At 46.5% G+C, this 20899-nt stretch overlaps 1 protein-coding gene across 1 annotated transcript in view; it reads right to left on the bottom strand.

Moving 5' to 3' along the window:
* Positions 1–20899, bottom strand: part of PPM1H (protein phosphatase, Mg2+/Mn2+ dependent 1H) — a 227762-nt gene that overhangs the window by 119693 nt on the left and 87170 nt on the right. The window contains exons 2-3 of the mRNA XM_032493111.1: positions 18577–18742; positions 628–972 (exon numbers count right to left, since the gene is read on the bottom strand). Of these exons, the coding sequence (XP_032349002.1) occupies positions 628–972; positions 18577–18742 (511 nt within the window). The remainder of the gene's footprint in view (positions 1–627; positions 973–18576; positions 18743–20899) is intronic.

Raw genomic sequence — 20899 nt, 5'->3', positions numbered from 1 at the left:
CAGACGGACAGCAGGGCACACAGCGGGGGCAGCTGAGTGCCCTGAGTTCTCAGAGGGGAGGCTGAATCCCTGGACCAGACATATTCAAATTTAAATGTACAAACAAATCCATGTCCCCAAGTAAAACAAGCAATTCTTAGAAACCGGCCCCCCCTTGCTTTAAGGAGTGGGAACCACACTGTCAATCACGGGGAAAACCTGTTCTCAGATTAGATGTGTACAGGAAGGGCACTTCTGAGCACTCTACTACAAGCTCTGGTTCCCCAAACACCTGGAATTCATACACCATGTAAAACAGATGGCAAGCACGCTCACATTTCAGTTAAGTGGAACCGCAGCAGCTGGCGTCCGGAAGCGCTGGCAGAAAGAGCCGCAGTAACACACCCATCCCACGCGCTACCCCTCTTCCCTCTCCTCCATTTTTGCCAGCACTGGATGCTAGAACTCGCGTGCTGCCCACCTCTTTTGAGAACGAAAGCCCCGCTGTAAAAGGGAGAAGTCGGAGGGGACCAGGCCGCAAGCGGACAGGCCAGAGACACGCCCTTCCCGGGAACTGCCTAAGAAGCAAGGCTGTGGCTTCCGCGACCGCCCGGCCCCTGCCGCCCGGGGGTCTTCAGCGCTACCTACCATTTCCTTGAACGCACTTTCCAGAGCCCCGATGACGAGGCACTCGTGCGGGATCTTCTTCTCGGTGAAGAAGCGCGTCGGGGGCGTGCTGGGGGAGCCCGGGGCGCCCACCCCTCCGCGGAGCGAGGCCGCCCGGGTCAGAGTCCGGCTGTTGGCGGGCGTGTGGTCGGGCTCCTCGCCCAGGCAGGTGGGCGGCAGCACGGCCGAGTTCTTCAGGATCTCCACGATGTCCTGCAGCTGCTCCGTGACGTGGTGCTGCAGCAGGCGGGAGGCCACCACGGCGGCCCCGGACCCCGCGTGACCGTCGAACAGCGACCAGTAGTGGCAGGACATGCCTTCTGATTCCTGCGGGGAGAGGGTGGCAGGGAGGAGTGAGAACCCCAGTGGCCACGGCCCCAGGGGGAGGGGACGCCTCCAGGGCTCCCGGCACCCCCCTGACGGTCTGTCTCGGGCCTGCAAACAAGGAGGGTCAAAACAGGGCAAAACACTCAGGGAAGGGTCCCCGGATCCGGCACTACTGTCACCATCACCCAAGGGATAAAGCAGTCCCTGCCTGTCCACCCAGCGGAGAGCCCAGGTCACCATCTGCTCAGTTACTACCTAGGGTCCAGATCTACTTTCATGTGATGTATAGAAGTTAGAGGTTACAGCTCCATACAAACAGGTAAAGTCTGTACAATTTCAACATCTAACTCCTCACCTCCTTTCTACTGCAGCCCCAGAGGAGGTTTGGCCTGGAGTCTTTGGAGGAAGTTTGGCCCTTTTTGCAGGCTTTTCAAGGAGAAATAAGTAGACCCATTCCCCTCCCCCTCCCTCTGGGCTTTATGCTCTCAGATAATTGCCCCATCTGCCTACGTCTACATCCTGAATTTTTAGAACATGTTTCCCCTTTAGACACCCAGTCTAGTCCAGCCTTTAAAAGATGCAGGCAATTCAAATCTCTTCGTATTTCCTACTTCCCTCAGTTTTCCAGCTGTCACTCAGCATCTTGGCTTCCTCTTCCTGCCCTAAAGCTACGTGCAGCCCCTGTTCCTTCATCTGCCATGGATTTGGTACCTGCTGCTTGATTTTTGAGACTGTTTCAAGATAAATGCTTTTAAAAACCGTGATTGCATCACACATGCCTAAGATCTTACTAGCTATGGGGGGAAAAAGGAGCTCAATTATGGTGCATCTGGAGGAGCAAGGTATTAAACACTGAGATTAAGTATGTATGGCACATGTAACACCCACTTCTGACTGCAGCAATAAATGCTGAATTCTTTTTTTCGTTGAAGCCATTAAAGTTCTTTTGGTCTATCTTATTTTTTTATTGAAATATATTTGACCTTTAACAATGTGTAAATTTCAGGTGCACCACATGTTGATTTGATATATTCATATATTGTAATACAGTTGCCATCAGAGCAGGAGTTAGCATCTCAATCACTTCACATAACTTATTTGTTTTATGTGGTTAGAATAATTAAGATCTAAATGTTTTTTGATTATTATAATACAATATTATTGTCTATTGTTCACTATATGGTGCATTAGATCTCTAGAACTGACTTACGACTTGTTGCAAGTTTGTACCTGTACCCAATATCTCTCCTATCGCCCCACCCTCTAGTCCCTGGTAACCACCATTCTTGGTCCATCTTAGAATGATGCTGGAAGATACTGTATAGTTATGGTGACATATGCCAGTACTCTATTTGTGCCCTTTAAAACTTGTTTTTATTGGATTCTGTGCTAGATGCTTAGAGATTACATATATAGGTCAACAGATATTTACTGAGCACTCTCTCTGTGACAGGCACAAAAGTAGGCAGTGGGGCTATCAGACTAGATGAAAGCAGTATCAGACATGATCTGATCTTAAGAATTCAGTGGGGGAGTTAGACAGTGATCAAATAATCACACAGATAAACGTAAGATCGTAATTCTGGTGAGGGTGATAAGGAGACATGCTTGATGATTTGAGGCCAGCAGGGGGCACACTGGAGGAGGCTTTCTGTAGCTGTAAGGATCAGGCTGAGGGCAGCTTGGAAGTTCACAAGATTAGGAGGGGAGAGGAGAGCATCAACAGCAGGGGCAAAGGCCCTGTGGTAGAAGGTATGCAATGAGCACGAGACTGAACCACGGCCACATGGCTGAATAGGGGAGTGAGGCAGGGAGGGAGAGGGGGGTGAGATGAAGCTGGAGACAGAGGTAGTGCCTGGATTACTCAGTCTTTCCAGGACACATGAAGGATCTTAGCTTTAGCCTAAGAGTAACAACAAGCCATTGACTGAGGAGGGAGTGACAAAATTGATTTATATTTTTAAAGGATCATTCAAGCTACCCTGTGAGGATTAGGAGAGAAGGAAGACTGAAAATGAGAATACCAGATGGGAGGTAAATACCACCCTAAAAAGACACTCAGTCTAATCCTGCCCGGAAGAAACACTTCTGAGTGACTAAAAGCGCCATCAAGTGAAGGAGTAAGCATGCTAACTCAGAGGAAAGTTAAGTGGAAAGAACAGCGACCCAAGGATTAGAAGAACTGGACTCAAAGGGCCTCTCCAACACCACTCAAATGGGAATGAACCTGAGCCCCGAGGAAAAGGTTCTTAATTTAGGGCATCTGTGGATAGAATCTGGGGAGTCCATGAATCCATCTTTACTTTCACAGACCTCTAACACTGCCCATTTCCGCCTACTATGAGCGTGGGGCATCACAGCACAGCAGTATTAGTGGCATCTGTGACTTGGTCACCAAAAGAAATAGTAACACATGGTCCACCCACACATCTTGAATTATTGTTTATACTCATCATTACTTTGCAATGATTATTAAACCCACCGCTCACTCTCGTTACTTGCTGTGTCAGTAAAGTACACACCGCCATATTACACCCTCACAACTAGGGAAAAGTGGCAAAAGGAAAGGATTTCTTGCTCATCATATCTAACTCACCAAAGGGTCCAAGGCCACCTGAGTGAAACGCATGCACAAGGTCCTTCTACATCCAGTGAACACCCAGCAAACGTCTCTGAGGATGCCCCAGCAGGGCAGGCGAGGGACGGGGCAGGAGCAGTTGAGTCAGTGTCTGAGCACAGATTCTGTTACATCAAACTTTACCATGTTTCCAGAGTCAAGATTTGAACCAAAGAAGATCAAGCCCCAAGAAATAAGAAGTCACACTGCCAGGGAATGCTACATTTAAAAAAAGCAACTCTGAAATTTTTCTAGCAAGTAATCCAACCATTTCCTTCAACAAGGCAAAGCCGTCTGCAGTTACCACAACCGCCACCAGCTGACAAAACACCTGGGGAATTTTCAAAGTCACGAGGAAACTTGGTTGGAGGACTTCTGACGTGGGGCTCAGAGGGGCTCCACATTCTCCTGAGGACACCTCTGCACAGCGGTGCCAGAAGGTGGTACAGTGGGTTTTTAAATGTAATGAAGAATTTTCACAGCTAAAACTTGTAAGACATCATTTTTCCACGAAGAAAGGGTAGACTGAATAAATCTACCACTGGTTGATGCAGGGTCCAAGCCCAGACCCATGACGTCAGTGTCTCCAAAGGTGGGGTCCCACTATTCATCTTTTTTAAAGCTTCCCAGGGGGTTCTAATGAGCAGCCACAGTTGTGAACCCCGGTCTAATGGAAGGGGGGCAGCTGAGCAATCAGGAGGCCAGCGTTCTAGTCCCCAGTCTGCCATCAGTTCACCATATGACCTTGGATGAACCAAGTTTAGGGATGCGTCTCCCTAAACTGATCAGACCACTGGTGTCTAAATTGCGTTCCTTGGTTTCCTCAGAGAAGTGGGTGTCAAAGTGATGAGTCCTTCTGACTTTTTCCAACCAGAGCAGCAGTTTTATCAGTTATAAACAACAAGGTTTTGCAAGAGATTTTGGACAAAAGGATTCGATTGCTTAAAATGTTGAAAGCCTTTGAACTGGATAAAACCAAGCCGTCAAGAGATTTCATAGTCTCCAGCATCCTCCCATGGCAGGCAGCTTCCAGTGAGGGGCATGCTGTGGGGAGAGGACCACAGCGTGGGCGCTCATCACGTGCTCAGAGTCCAGCTCAGCTTTCAGCGTCCAGGGGACCACAAAGGCACACACACACCAGTCGCGGGTCCAGAGCCCCTTCCCTTCATTTAACAAACCGTACATAGCGGGCGAAGTTCTAAATGCTTTACAAACATTAGCTCATTTAATCCTATGAGGTGTGGTTACTAACCCCATTTCATAGGAGGACAATGAGGGACAGTGTTAACTGCTTCAGGTCACCATGCCTTCAGCGATGCACCTGGGACCAGAGTCCACTCTGTAAGCCACCAGCCCCGACGACGGTAGGCTGAACGCCCCACCCCACACTCCTCTGCACTACCACCTGCCCGTCTTTCACACTCTTCTTAACTGTCAGCCCTCCTGGGGCTCCCACTGCACCTGCACCCACCCTGCTGCTGCACTCATCGTGTTGCGCGTGCCTGCCTGCTCACCTGCTCAGGCAACGGGGGAGTAAAGAAAGAATGCTCTGGGAAGAAAAGGAGCAACTCATAGGCAACGAGGGTGAGAAGAGGGCTATACATACATATATGAAGGCCCATGTGGACAGTGGCCTGATTAAGGCCGCCCTTGAGGGCTAGGTCGGGTCGGGGTGTGGCAGACCAGGAGCCTCAGTTCGCTGCCTTGGGGCCTCAGGAGTGATGAGATGCCCGTGCCCCGGGAGCCCTGGGAGCTGGGCCGAGGAAGCGCTAATCCCGGGCGTCCTGCAGGTGCACCGTGAGAAGGAAGGACCAGAACTGAAGGGGCCTGTCCTGTCACAGAGGTCTGTCCTGAGACAGAGGGCCCAGGTCATCAGGGTGGAATCACTGGGCCTGGAGAGGAGATGAATGGCCTCATGAGACATTTCGAGGAACAACATGAGACTGGAGTGGGTGCTACAGTGTTTGAAATGGGACCAAGACCTTAACTGAGAATCAAAATCTGCTTTTGAAAGGGGCGTGACCAAACAGGACGTGCACTGCATTCATTCTGAAACAGACACGAGGACCCACTCCCACACTCTTCTCTACTCAAGACGGTGTCATCAGCTGCTGTCAGGTAAGAGTGTGTGGTTTGACACATGAAGTCCGATTCGAGAACCTCGAGGAACGAATAGCTCCTCGGTGTCATACAGCATCGAGGGACCACATCAACATCAGGGGTCTAAGCTGGGAACAGGACAACTGGGGGTGGACCTGTGAACCCACGAGAGGCCCGAAAAATCCCAAGTTATATGAACACAGTGCTTTCAAAGCATCTCAAACCTGATGTCGTTGCAGATACACCCATATTCCATCACTGCATAGAATCTTCAATGGCTCCCCACTGCCCTTAAAACACCTTTCAGTCTCCTGGATGTTCACATGGCTCATGGGCCCTGCATGATCTAGCGGCTACTCCTCTCCTGCTTCTGCTCTTGGTCAGTGGTCCTGAATGCTCTCATTCCTTCTCTTAATTCCCCATCACCTCTGGCAATATAAATATGTTTTTCTTTTGCCCTACATCACTCACCCCTTGCCCTCTGCTTGGAGAAATATTTATCCTTCAGTCTTCAGTGGAAGCATGAACTTCCCCTCCAGCCTGCCTGGACCACCTCAGCCCCTGTACATCCCGTACAGCCATGTTTATCCCACTGGTGTGGAACTGCCTGGCGTGTCCGTATCAGCCGACTCAGAGACTCACGTGTGTCTTACTACGGCATTTGGGGGGGGGGGGCTGGTATACAACAGGTGCTCGATAAATACTTACAAAACATACAGAGAAAGGAAGGGAGAAAATGGATTTTTTCATAAGACTTTACTTTTTGAACCAATATATCAGCTTAAGAAATAAGAATTTTATGCAAGATACTTCATATTGGTAAAACCAACAGACTATAATAAGCCTGACCTACTCCAGACTTGGGGCTGACCGATCTGACTTTAGTTGTGACCTCTTGGCTGTCTGAGGCCAGGCGATCCCGGGCCCTGGGGACCTCCAGGCGCTCCATGGAAACCAGAGAGAGGGGATACTGCCTCCTCTGGCTGTACTTCATTTGCTGGGCCTTACAGCCCTACAGGACCAGTTGGAAACACACACAAATACACACACACACACACACACACACACGCAATTCTCTTCTAAGCTAAGGCCTGTATCTTTTAAAAAGGAAAATCTAAGAGACAAAACAACCCGCCAGATTCCTCTTCATGGAGGGCTGAACCGTTGAAAATCACAGATTTCCTTCAGCTCTCGTGCCCTGCTGGGAGCTGTAATCTGCTATTGCTTTATCCTTTGATGCAGGGGCTGAAGGGCTAAGGCATGTGCACGGGAAGCTGAAGAGCTGTGTTCTCCACCTGTTTGGCTCAGGCAAAGGTACCAGAGGAGGGAAGGGAAGTCCACAGCTGCATCCAACGCCCTCTGCCCAGCCTGCCCCACATACCACCTGCTCACGGCCAAGGGCCCCATCCCACCCCTCATGTGGTCCGAAGGAGGAACACCTCCTCAGTTTGGTATTAGCTCAGAGAATAAGACTTTGAGTTTATACAGTAAACAAACTGGGTTTCAGGTTTTACAGTATCTAATAGTCCAAGGGTAACTCTGTCACCCTCTGTCACTGGTGTAAACACACCAAACACACCGTGGTTATTTTAAAAGTTGGGTGATTTATGACTGCACTTTCAAATGAGTTAACAGGAAGGTCCTACCTGCCATGATGTGTCTTAGCATGGAAAGAGCACAGGTTTTAGACCAAGCCAAACCTGGGTTCTGGGCTATGTGATCTTGGGCAAGTTTCTTTAACTTCTCTCAACTGTCTCCTTATTTAAAGAACAATAGGAAATTAGGACACAGACCATAAGGATTCATTCATTCCTCTCCTACGTGCCAGACTCAGGCTGGGCACTGGGGGTGTAGCCGGGAGTAAGACAAGCATGGTTCCCAAGCTCCTGAAGTAACGACCTAGATTATGAGCAGATTAGCACAAGTGTGTCAGAAAAGAGAGGCACCTGGTGTCACAGGAGTGGACAACACACACTGAATGTGCAGACAGCCATGGGTTATGGGAGACGGGGGAAGGGAACGGGGATAAAGGGACAACACGAGGGAGCAGCTGGGAGTGATGGAACGGTCGTACCCCGATGGTGGTGGTGATCATCCGGATCCACGCATGTATTAAAACTCATAAAACTATATTACACAAAGAAGGTTAACTATACTGTGTAATAATTTTAAAATAATAAATAAATAAGAGGTATAGCATTACATCCAGCATGTAAGAGAAACAACAGAGCTGGAAGTAACAGTTTTAACTATTAAATGGCAGGGCGGGAGCAAGAAGGATTCCCGCACCCAGGAGCCCATGCTGCACACTTCAGCTCCCGACTGCGAACCCTGCCAGCAGGACCCTCATCGCCCTGCACGGCGCAACGCCTGTCACTTCCATTCCTCCTAAGTTACCTCCCCTATGGAAAGTCTAAGTTCCAACAGTATCTACTGAGTACCTACCGTGTGGAATCCATCTCCCCCACCCCCGATCATCACAAAATGGGCGTCATTATCCCATCTCACCAATAGTTGAAGTGGGGCACAGACAGTCAAGTCACTCTACTGTGAGTAGCAATACCAGGATTTGACCCCATTTCTTCAGATGCCAAGTCAGGGAATCTTCCCAACACACACAACTTTGTGTCATTAATCTCCCTGGCTTCTGTGACTCTGTAGCCTCAAGTTTAGCCCCACTGAAACAGGAGTCACGTCACGTGTCCCTTATCTCTGGGGCCCCCGCAGGCAAAAGAGCCTTCATGAGCCAACAGGGAGGCAAGAGGCAGCCCCTCTTGCCATGAGCTGACAAAGAAGGGGAGATTCTAGGGAAAAGCTCAAATGTTTCCTGTGGATCCCGACAGAGGTGTTGATATGTTTTCTGCAGGAAACACAAAACCAAAGAATGAGGTCTGACACATTTGTACTAGTTCAAAGGAACCGGCCTTGGCATTCTCATGCCCGGCGCACAAGCTCCACCGGTTTGCAAACCCCCTCATCGCTCTCTCCCTCCCAGTGGGGCACTTTCCACAAGAGAGCACGCAATGTCGAGGGAGAGCTTAAAACACTTCGTCAGCATGCAAGAAGCAAATTCAAAGTAGAGATTCTTTTTGTAATTCTAAATATTTTTTCATCTAACATGGAAGAAGAAATTAAGCTTGGCTGGTACTTCCCATAGAGGCTGCCGCTGGCGCCCTCCCGTGGTGGGTAAGTCAGCCGCCCCACGGCAGGCAGGCAGGCAGGCAGGCAGGCGGGGGGTGCGGGAGCTCTGCCTATTGCTGGGTACATGCGCCCCAACTGAGTGTCTTGTGCATTATATTATGACCTTTTTAACTAAATGATCCCTCACAAAGTAGACCACAGGTTTTTAAAAATTCCTTCAAAGAACCTGCTGATAGAAAACAGGAGCAAATGAAAACATGCCACAGCGGGCAGTTCTCACTCCAGGTAATGACAACCGGTCATATCTGACAATAACAATAACCTTTCTGGCCAGAAGTATCTGAAGGGCTCAAGGAGACAGCTGAAAAACGGAATTATACTCACTCCTGTTAATGATGAACTGTGCCCTGAGGTATTAACTAATGGAAGCAAGAAGTCGCTCTGCTCTGAGCCAGACAGTAAATGAGTTACTGCGTGAAAAGCACTCAGAACAATGTCTGGCATATAACAAACATCATGTAACTGTCAGCTGTTATTATTTGAAAATATTGTCTTTTTATCTTTATTGCCTCTAAGTTATTTTTAAATATTTAATATATTTTTATAATTATTAAATATATACTAAATGAATATTCAGTGGTATGGTTATATATCAATAATGAACACATGTATCGGGGGTACATACCACCTCCAAAATTGTCTTTAACTGATGGCTTAGGGACTGCAACTCTAGAAACAGCTGTCCTATGGGAAAAAGTGGTGTCCTTCCCTGAAGACACAAGTCCTCTGTCATTTGACCCTCATCTTCCCTCCCCTGCCCCCACCCGTCAGGGATTCAGGTAAGCCGAGGAGGGGCGGGACCAACAGCATGAAAGGAACAGCACAAATGCAGAAATCCCACTGTGGGGTCCATCCCACAGTCGGTTTTACAAAAGCCTCAGTATGAGCGCGGGAGGCACCCGTCTCCCTCTTTTCTTGCCAAAGAAAAGGGACGACTTATTTCCCACTGTGGAAACAGAGAGCTGGCATATTCCCCCGACCCCCACCAAGAGCTATCACGTGGCTTGATTTCCACCACGTGTCTGGCCAGGTTTCAAGGTATCGCAGCGAGGACGACAACGCAGAATAAGAGGATCTGTTTGGGGCGTTTCATCCACAGGGCTTTCCGTCTCCAGCCCTTCATCTGACCTCACGGCCGCACGGGGGGAAGAAGATGACAGATGACGAGGCAGGGACCCGGGGGGATCTGAGGAACTCGGTGACAAGTCCTTCTCGGGGCCCGTGTCCTACCACTGCCCACGTGGAACCAGGCCCACACAGCAGAGTTAATTTGTTTGCTTCTACCATACTTGTCTTTCTGACTAAATTATTCTGATATTTGGTTCCCCAGTGGGAAAGCTCCCTTATTCTCATATACTTGAAAGAACATTGCTTCTTTTTCAGGAGCTGACATGAAATGCAAATTTCTTTGGTTCGATTCTTCCCCTTCATGAGACAGTACGATGGAGGGTAAGTTTGGTTCTGGTTCTGTTTCATGGAGGTACTGGGGACAGAACCCAGGACCTTGTGCCTGTCCAATGAGATATACCCTCCCCCCAGGTTTTGGGTTTTAAATGGCAGTTCAGTCCTGTATGTTAAAACATCGTTAAATAAATATTAATTTCTGAGACGTAGGAAGCAAAGTTTGTGACAGTTTTGGTTAAGTTATGCTGTGGTTTATGCTAGACTCAAAAATTAGCCCAGGAACGTTCTTAAACTATTACTTTAGCCATCAAAAACATCTCCCTAAATTAGTGTACAGCAGAAACATAAGTAATGTGACATAATATTGAAACGCAGCTGCAAACTCCAGAATAACAACAGATGATATTAACTGAGCACACACTACACGCCAGGCACTATTCTAAGCACTTTTCATATTTTTAACTCATTTAATTCTAATAATCCTATCAGGTAGGAACTGTTATCCCGAATATGCAGATGAGGAAACCGAGGCACTGAGAGGTCACAAGGTTAACACTGAGTGAGCGGCAGAGCTGGGATCCACACTCACACACTCATTATTATTCCATCAGAAGGCTTTTTCTACTTGCTGTGGTTTCAAGCAAACAGTGATCTCCTGTAATTTAGCAGAAAAAAAAATGGACTGTAAGGACAAAAAGGCGGTGAACAATTTCATTTCCATTCTGTTCCTCACCCGAGTCAGTAAGAGCAGTCATCCAGGTTCTGAGCTGACCAGGGAGACTGCTAACTCAAGAGAGAAGTCATAATGGAAACGGGAAAAAGTTCGGCATCAAATTATATTGAAATCATACGTATCAACATTAGGAGTTATTCTTCCTTCATTTCCCATTTTTCCAAAGAGATTTTCCTGCCACAGTTCCCAGCTGTTCACAGCTAAAGAGGCAGCACGGTGGCCAGTACACAGAGACTCTGAGGCCAGACTGCCTGGGCTGAATCCAAGCTCCACACTTCCCAGCTCTGGGCCTCAATTTCCTCATCAGTAAAATAAAGATAATAATACATACTTACGTATGTTTTATGAGGATAAATGAATCAATAACACTGGCAAAGCACTAAGATCAGTGTCGTGTCTGGCACATGAATGCCGAGTATTAGGTTTTAAAAAATAAGAAGAAAAGAAAATCTCAAGAGCGCACTGCCCTTGCCAACGGCGTCTTCCCACCTGAAACAAGTTACAAGGGGACCGGGGGGAAATGTCCACCTCAGCACCACTTCTTCTCCTTTGGCCTGAAGACTGGCCACAGTGGGAAAAACCCCTCGTGGAACCAAGTTTGAGTTGCCTTCTCAGCTACTGTACGTCTTGGTCAGACCTGGTCTCCGCCGAAGAGCGAACTGTAAAGTTATTCTAACTGACATTAGCCAGGACAGTTCCTGGTTGTAAAGTCATTCTTCTTAATCACTGGCAAGAGTTCTAATCCCGGGAACCAAGAGATAAGATTTCCTTGACATGCACAGAACAAAGACCTTAACTGAGAGGGAAAAGTCAGAGTAATAAACACAGTGAGAGAAATAAAAGGCCGCTGCTGTTGTTTTTTATAGCTGACACCACTGCAGGAAGCAGACTGCCAAAGGCGGCCGAACATTCCAGAAGGGCTGCCGCTGCTGGAACCACAGGCAACCTTCACTTAATGTTCTAGGGGTGAACGAGTCCTTCTTACAAAAAACAGATGAAAAGACTGGCATCTTCCGTCCCGAGAGGTGAATAGCCCATTCTCACTTCCTTTTTACTTCTCCCCACCCCAGCTGGATCCTTTTTGCCTGGAATTCCCACAGTGCCGCCCTATCCTCTGCTGGGAAAAATAACCCGCTCCCCTCGCCCCTGCGGATGAACTTGGCCCGACGCGGACACAGCCGTCTCCTGTTATTGTAATGAGATGCTGAACTAACAGATATTGAAACCACAAACTTTGATGTTTTTGACTAAATTAAACAACACGAGGGGCTCTGAAGGAAATTAGACTTGGAATGCATGCGTCCGCGAGCCTCGTCATAAGCCAAAAACAGTTTGTTCCAAAATAGGGAGTCAGATGCAGGGGGTGGAAATGTCCTGGTTGTTGTCACAACGCCCCATCTCCCGCCCAGACATCTTACAGAAAGGCAGGCGCTTCTTATCTTAACACTAAGGTTATAAGGTGCCTTGGAGAGTGAACTTTCTCCTTCCTCAGAGACGTCACCTGCTTCCTTCCTCTTCTCACTCACTCCTAGAATGACTAGGTGCTTGAGAACTGAGGAGCCAAAGCTCCTAGGAAAGCTGTGTTTCACTTGCAGGAGGCAATCGGTTCCATAAAGACTCCTTAGCACCTTTCAAATCAAAGGAAAGAAAGCCTCGTCATGGTGACTGGCTCCCACAAATCATGATCAGGTCAATTAAAAAAGCTTCAGTGGGAGGCGGGCGGAGGCCGCTGGGGAGAGGGTGTTGCCCTCAACAAGCTCACGGCACCTTCCCTGGGGGGTGATGTTACGACAGTGTCTTTCAGAGATGCTGGAGTTCTAGTTTCTCTTCTTTCCTGGCCGCACGCCCTACATCCCGCGACAAATAATCAGAGGCGTGGGAGTGCTGAAAGGACTGCGAGCTGGCCTGGAGTATCGACCTCCTACCGGTCGTGACTGGGCTAATGGTTCTCCACACACCAGCCACCCAATGTCCTGTGGGCACCCGCCAGGTTCCAGCCCTGACTCGTCTCCATTTCATATCTGTTTCATCAGAGATCTCAAGACATCTCCATTCCTCCCAAGAGAAATGTTTATATCTTTATTTCACTAATTATATCAATAACTCTAAATTTAAAAAAAAAACTGGGTCCATTACTGTGTACATTTTAAGGGAGAATGCAATAATTCACTATATGCCTCTGCATTTCTTCAGGCTAAACACTACAGGGTAGAACACCTCGTAACTCTTTTATTTCTATCCCTTTTAAGTTTTATGACTTCTTTCCAATATGGCTTCTTCTGCTCCTAACATTTTCCTCTATATGTAGACGGAACTTGAAGTTAATCTGTATTTTCTTTCTTACAAGGCGTTGCTGTCAAGAGCTCAGCCAAATACAGGTAACAACGCTCCTTCAGGAAATGCCTCATGGAAGCCAGGAGAGGTGAAATAGAGTGAATATTATTTTATCCACCAAAAAAATTTTTTAAAGTTTGTTTTAAAACAGGAAGATTAATTTGACTCCTTTGGCTTAAAGAGTACTTGTACTAAAAGGGCAAAATAATGCTCTATAAATTGGCATGAAGGATGGCTTAAAGTTGGCTGAGAATCTTTATACCAATCAATGATTATCTGTAGTGAGAAATAATCATCTCATGGCTACCCAATGACCCTATGCCATCAAATATCAAGTTACACTTCTGCTGAATTCCTCTGAACATCACCAATGCTTCTGGCATATTAAAAATATTCCTATGATAATTCCTCTTTTCATGGTGAATCTAATGTGATTTTACAGGACATTTTAGGCTTTTTTCAATTTCCAAGATGAAGGTGATACTACACATGAAAGAAATCTTGTGGAAATATTTATTTTGACTTTGCTAAGTTTACTGGGGATAAAGAACTTGAGAGAGGAGGGTGAATTTTATCACATGTGGTCTGGAGAGAGCCCACGCATCTCCCACTCACCATCCTTCATGCTTGTCAACTCTGTTTGCAAATGAAATAATGGTGCCATTATTTATTCTGCTTGTCCCATTTCTTGCTTATCATAGTATTTGTCCATTTTTTTCATTCTTATCTTTCCTGACCTCCCTGTGGCTCACGGCAGAGTTACTTCCCCTCCTGGCAACACTCTTCTCTTCTTGGAATTTCTCTGGGCTTGTTAACTCCTGAATTCTAAGCCTTCCCAGACTTGCCCCTGAGCTCCAAACCCTTCTTTTTTTATTTTCTATTTTTATTGAAGTATAGTTGATTTGCAGTGTTGTATTAGTTTCAGGTGTACGGCCAAGTGACTCAGTTATAGATATCCATATATGTACTTTTTCATTTTCTTTTCCAATATGGTTTATTACAGGATATTGAATATAGTTCCCTGGGCTCTACAGTAGGTCCTTGTTGTTTATCTGTTATATATAGCAGTGTCAAACCCTTATTTCTAACTTCTACAAAGCACTCCCCCTGGAAAGTTAGAATACTCAAAACTCAGGTCACCATTTCTGCCCATCCCCTCATCTTCAAACCTGAGCCTGTTTCAGGGGTCCATTTTCAAGGACCAGCACCCAGTGGCTGAAATCTGGCATTTCCTGCTCCTTCCCATCCTGCGCAGTTGGTCACCAGGTCACCTCCCTGGTATCTCTCGCACCATCTCTTCGGAGCCTGTCCCCTGCCCTCATCGCTGCCTTATTTCAAGCTTTCATCACATCTCACCCAGATTCCTGCATGAGCCTCCCCTTGTCTTCCCAAGTCAGACTCCCCACTGTTGGGATTCCATTATGCCCTCGTCTAAAGTTGCGTGGTTGGATAGGGTAATAGCTCAATGGTAGAGCTCATGCTTAGCATGCATGAGGTTCTGGGTTCAATCTAAAAAAAAAATAAAAGTAAGTAAATAAACCTAATTACCCCCCCCCAAAAAAAAACCCCAATAAAATCATGTGGTTAAAATTCCAGCTTACTAGAGTGTTAAATGGCTCTTGTATGTGACACCTGCTTGCTGCTCCCGCCTCTTCACCCTCCCAGCGATGACACATACTGTGAAACACTAGAAGACATGCCCCACGTGCTCTCACGCCAGCCCATCTTTACACACGCCCATTCCCTCGGTCAGGAAATTGCTTGGCTAATTCCTACTCACTTTTCAACATGACAGCTCAAATGTCAGGTTCTCCAGGAAGCCTTCCCTCATCTGACCCAGCCCCCATGCTCTGTTGTTTCCCAAACCACCAGCCATCAATCTGAGTTAGGCTTCCAGACAAACTGGACTTTTTTTTTTTTTAATCTTCCTCCTAAAATTCCTTCCACTGTGGTGCTTATCGACTCTTTCTCCCTCTCCAACTCCGCTCTACGCCGACTGGAACTCCACTGTGTTCACCTCCCTATCCCCAAGGCCCAGGCTGTGGACTCAGAGCTCAGTACACGTTTGCTGAGTGAAGGCAGAGACTCACAGGGGGAAAGGAGCAGGTCCAGCTAACTTACCTCCTGAACATGTCTTCTTGCCCTGGGCCCCAGTCTGCCACTACCCTTACCTACGTGCCACCATACAGGAGTCAGGGGGTGTCTTTAGGTGGGAATAAAGTCGCTCGTCTCTCTTAAGCAGTGTATTCAGTTCCCTCTGCCAGCAAATTGTTCATTCAGAGTAGCAGCCAAAGTCCTGAGAACAGCCCTGAGGTCCTGCTGGATTGCCCTGCTCCCCTGTCATTACCTTTCTGACAAGGTCGCCTGCAATCCAGGCTCTCCTAAGCCCGCTCCAGCCACATGGGTCTCCTGGCGGATTCCGGAGAACCGCAGGCCTGTTCCCGCCCCGGGGGCTTTGCAGCTGCCGAGGGCGTTAGAAGGCTCTTCCCTCCAAGAGCGGCCCCTTCGGGTCCTCACCCAAAGGGCCCCTTCCGACACCTCTTTAACCAAACCTCCCACCTCACATGATTCCTGCTTCCCTGCTTTGTTTTCCGCCATAGCGTCTTGTCTGCCCCGCTACACATTTTCACTGCCTGTCTCCTTCAAGGAACGTGAGCTCCCCGTAGGCAGGGGTGTCTGTCTGTTTCATTCCCTGCTGAACCCTCAGCGCTCAGTTCCCAGTACACAGCCAGTGCTCAGCGACCCATCCGCCACACTAGAGCACGGTTTTCAAGCTTTGAGAAAGCAGCACAAACAGCAACAACGAAACAGACAACCTAATTTGAAAATGGCCAAGGGACTTAAATAGACATTTCTTTAAAGAAGATATGTCTGGCCAGTAAGGAGCACTTGCAAAGATGCTCAACGTCGCTAACCATGGGAAATACGTAACTGCAATGACATATCACTTCACACTCATCCAGGTGGCTATTATTTTTTAAAAAGCAGAAATTAACAAGTGTTGGTAAAAAAAAAAAAAAAAGAAGTTAAAGCCAAAAAATAAATTTTAAAAAATGTGTTCTTGAATTTCCAAAACACAAACAAATGTTGGTGAAAATGTGGTGAAACTGGAACCCTTGATCACTGCTAGTGGGAATGTAAAACGGTGCAGCTGCTGCAGAAAACAGGATGGTGGCTCCTCAAAATATTAAACAGCATTAGCATGTCACCCAACAACTCTACTCTGGGCATATATCCAAAAAAAGTGAAAGCAGGGACTCAGGTAACCGAACACCCACGTTCACAGCAGCATTATTCACAACAGCCAAAAGATGAAAGCAAGTGTCCATCGACGGATGAATGGATAAACAAAACGATCTGTATACATACAATAGAGTATTATTCAGCCTTAAAATTACGACACATCCTACAACATTATGGTAAGTGAAATAGGCTAGCTACAAAAAGACAAATATCCTATGATGCCACTTATATGAGATGCTTAGAGGAGTCAAATTCACAGGGACAGAAGACAGAAAGGTGGTTGCCAGGGGCCAAGGGCAGGGAGGAACAGGGAGTTAGTGTTCAGTGGATACAGAATCTCAGTTTGGGAAGATGAAGTTCTGGAGATGGATGATATTGATGGTTCCACAACAAGAATGTATGTGATGCAACTGAACTGTACATCTAAAAATGGTTAAAATGGTAAATTTTATTTTATGTATATTTTCCCACAATTTTTTTTAAAAAAGGCAGCACAACCTTGGCCTTAAACTCTAATAAGCAGCCTCATACAGACAGCAGATGGAAGTGATGCTGCTGTGGCTGGAGCAGGAACGGAGGGCTGAGATGTGCCCACCCTGCTTGGCACCTCCTTGCTGCCTCCTGGAGCGTGGACCCCAGAGAGACACAGACCCATCACAAAGGAGGGTCACGGCTGCATCTTAAGTGCTTATGACTGGTTTCACTTAAGGAAAGGACTATTTACTCCTGGCTCTTACTAGTTACTCCTGGCTCTATTTCTAGGAGGAACTTAGCAACAAGGGAAAATGCCATCATCAGTTGGCCCTCCGCCACATGTCAACACGGACGTGTTTTTACAGAAGCCACTCGATATCCCAGTGGCAGAGGAGAACTATCAGGGGAAAGAGCAACATTAAGCCACGGGGCCCCACATGCAATTATCAAATTATCATTAATGTCTCACATTTTCTGAGCCCTTTCCCATAATAACTCAATCCTGAAAATAATTCCGTCAAGAAGGTATGAAAGCAATTGTGTGATCTCCAATTTACAAGTGAATGAACATAAAAAATTCAGTGGGCATTATCCACAGAGAACAACAAAAGGGGGGCTGACTTGAGGATAATAATCGCTAACGCTGATTAAGGATTCTCTAATGCCACCGGCTCAAGGCTTTCTGTGGACTATTGGACTTCATACTTCCAACTCGCCTCTTCCGTTGTATTTAACAGTTACTGCTACTATTACTCCTTATCGTGGAAAGAAAACTGACGCTCAGTGAGTATATAAATATACCAAAATTAAACAGATTTAAGCAATGGACTGTTCTGAAGCATCTTACCCCAGACCCTGCGCACTGAACTACGACTGCTTCATCCTGCCCGTCTGGGTCCCTGACTCCGGCGTTTTGGGAAAAGCCTAGTCAATGCTTCCTTTCAGTCCTGGAAACATGTACAACTGATGAGTTTCCGCAGGTCACGGTGTTTTCTAACCCTGAGCTGAACTAACACTAACAAAACTAATTAGTACTCTTAATCCCTAAGCATAAATGCAACAAGACACTATGACTTCAGCTAAGAAGAGATGACTAGATTCTTTACAATCCTGTAAAAATTTACATACATCCTCAAGACCATTAGAATAAGTAGTCACATTTGGGCCATTCTATTCAATTTCTCTTCTCTGGAGGCCGAAATAATCTGCTGATGGACAGAGCGCTGATGATTTGCTATACTTTTCTGAGAACTTCTTCAAAACTTTCTGAGGATGTCTGTTTACTCTCCAGACACGAGTGAGAGGAGCAATGCTTTATGGTTTGTCAACAAGGCATTCAGTCTGCAGGGCCGCCCCATAGGCTGCGAGGGCTTTGCATCAATTGAAACAGGTATTAATTTGGAAGAGCATCAAGCAGAGGCTCCAATGGGGCAACTCGAATGGACAGGCAAGGGGAGGAAGGGGCAGAGTCATAGCAGGGGAGGAAGGAGGGTCTTACCGAGTTCTCCTTCAGCTGCAGCCCCTCCCCATTGGGAAGGGAGGACCGTCTCTTAGCTGAGTTCCTGTTTGGAGTTGAGGTAATGGCCCCCGCTTTCTTCTTCACGGTGAGCACCTCACAGCTGGCTTGGTCTTCATTGTGTGTGCTCTTCCCGGCATTGATAACCCTGGAGGAGAAGCCAGAAAAGCCGGTCAGACAGAGCGATGTCTGGGAAGCAGAGAGTCCCCCTGGTCAGCCCAGGGATAAAATGATATGCCCTACTGAATGCACAGGACCTTACAGTCCTGGTGGAGTAAGCGGAATTTTTTAAAAAATGGAATTCTATTAACACACGTTAAAACATTTCCTAAAGCATTGTTCTGAGCTCAGCTCACCTTTGCAGGTGTATGATAGATGCGATCAACCCCACCAATCCATTTCTAGTCAAAACACACGAGACAATCACTCTTTTGCCAATTACAATGAAGACAGATGGCTGGCTCAGGGAATTCTGTCGCATTTCTCCAAGTGATAAAGAGTAAAACCACCGTCAATCTTATCGAAGAACAAGGCAGTCATTCACAGCACACTGTAAAATCCAAGGGGACAGAGGACTGTATTCCATGACCACTATTTACTTTACACACAGAGAAGTGAATGGATCAAAGGTTTATCCTTTTCAAATTATCTGTACTCCTTTATCTTTCCTCCTGTAGAAGAACTGCATCGTCCCACTGGGTTTGGGGAACTTGGATTTGTCAGTGTGGCCATTATGATCTCATGGCATGTGGAAACTGCTTTGGTCAAATTACTAAATGTTTTGAGTGTAGGAATGTTTGAGAAAAATATGCTGCATCATTCATAGACATTTTTCTGTATCAGCTGACTCTAGACTGAACTTTTGGATTTCAGCATCATTTTCTTATTAGGTAAATAAGCAGCAGCTAAAATAGATTTCCCAAAAGAGAGCTCTCCTTGACTTGCCATTGGCCGTGTTTTCTTTCCAAAATTTCAGCCGTGTCACACTAGGTGACACTGAGTGTGGAGGACACAGGCTCAGTGGCAAGGGAAGAAGGATGCTTTTTTTTTTTTTAAGATTGATGGAAATCCACTTTAAAAGTGTGGTATACACACCACTCTATTAATCTGGCTGTATTCCCTCCTAATAATTAAGTAGGAGATGATCATTTTCAAATAACTTTTTTTTAAAAAACACTTTTAAATTCTGAAATACTTACAGGCTCAGAGTAAACTGCAAAAATAGTACAGAGAGTCTCATGCACCCTTTACCCAACGTCCACCCCAAAGCAACACTGTTCATCACTATAGTACAATATCAAAACAGGCATCTGACACTGATCCTACATTAGCAACCAGACTGCAGGCCTATTCAAACTCCACCGCTTTTTGTATCAAATGGCTTTCAATATTGAAAATTGTAATCCAATTTCAACATTCACTTTAAATTTATTTTTTAAATGTATAAGCATTTTGGGAAAAAATGCAATCATTTAAAAGTTCATTCGCATCTGTTACAAGAGAACAAATACATGCTAGTCTATACATTTGGGGCAGCTTTGGCATAATTAGTCTTCTATCTTTTCTCTTTTATTGGGCAATATTCCTTAATCGGAAGGAGAACTATTTTTAAAAATTCAATTTGCAATTACTTATGTGTTATAGGAAAAAGACTCCTCTATTATCTCTCTCTCTCTCTCAAATTTCTGTGTTAATCAAAACCGCTTCATCTGTCTGAGTTTACTATAACTTTCAATTTAAGCATATTTTTATAAACAAAAGCCTTTTACTCACTTTACATGTTACAGTTATGTGAGATATTTTTTAAGAAAGTAGACTGCTGCTGACAGTTTGAAAATCATTGTCCTTGGCACCTGTGTAAAAAGGTGGGAATCCCCGCTTATCTCTGTGAGGTCAAATCTGCCTCTGGGGTTGATCACACCTTCTTGGGGAGGAAGGGATGTCGGGGGTGGGGGGAGAGAGCTCAAGGTCTAGTTTTCAGCCCCACCTTCACTCTCTCTCCTCCTCTGAGGAGGCATTTTCATATGGTTTAAGAATCAAATGCAACTCTTAAAGACACAGTGAAGACACGCCACCTGCGCAAGACTATTAATACCACCACGCGTACTGCCCAAGCTGAGTTAAGTCACTCCAGGTTCCAGAGCCGGGAAGTGGGGCAGCTGGGATTCAGAATAAGGCCTCCCTTGATCTCCAACCCAACCTCTTCTTGTTACACGTGGGGATCTGCGTCCGCCTGTGGAGTCCACACTGGACTGTGGGGGGAAGCACGGAATAAGCAGACCAGGCAAGTCCAGGTCCACACCTG

Source organism: Camelus ferus, chromosome 12, assembly GCF_009834535.1.
Source record: "Camelus ferus isolate YT-003-E chromosome 12, BCGSAC_Cfer_1.0, whole genome shotgun sequence".
NCBI lineage: Eukaryota > Metazoa > Chordata > Mammalia > Artiodactyla > Camelidae > Camelus > Camelus ferus.
Note: the sequence above shows the minus strand (reverse complement) of the source record. Positions and strands in the feature narration are given on the sequence as shown.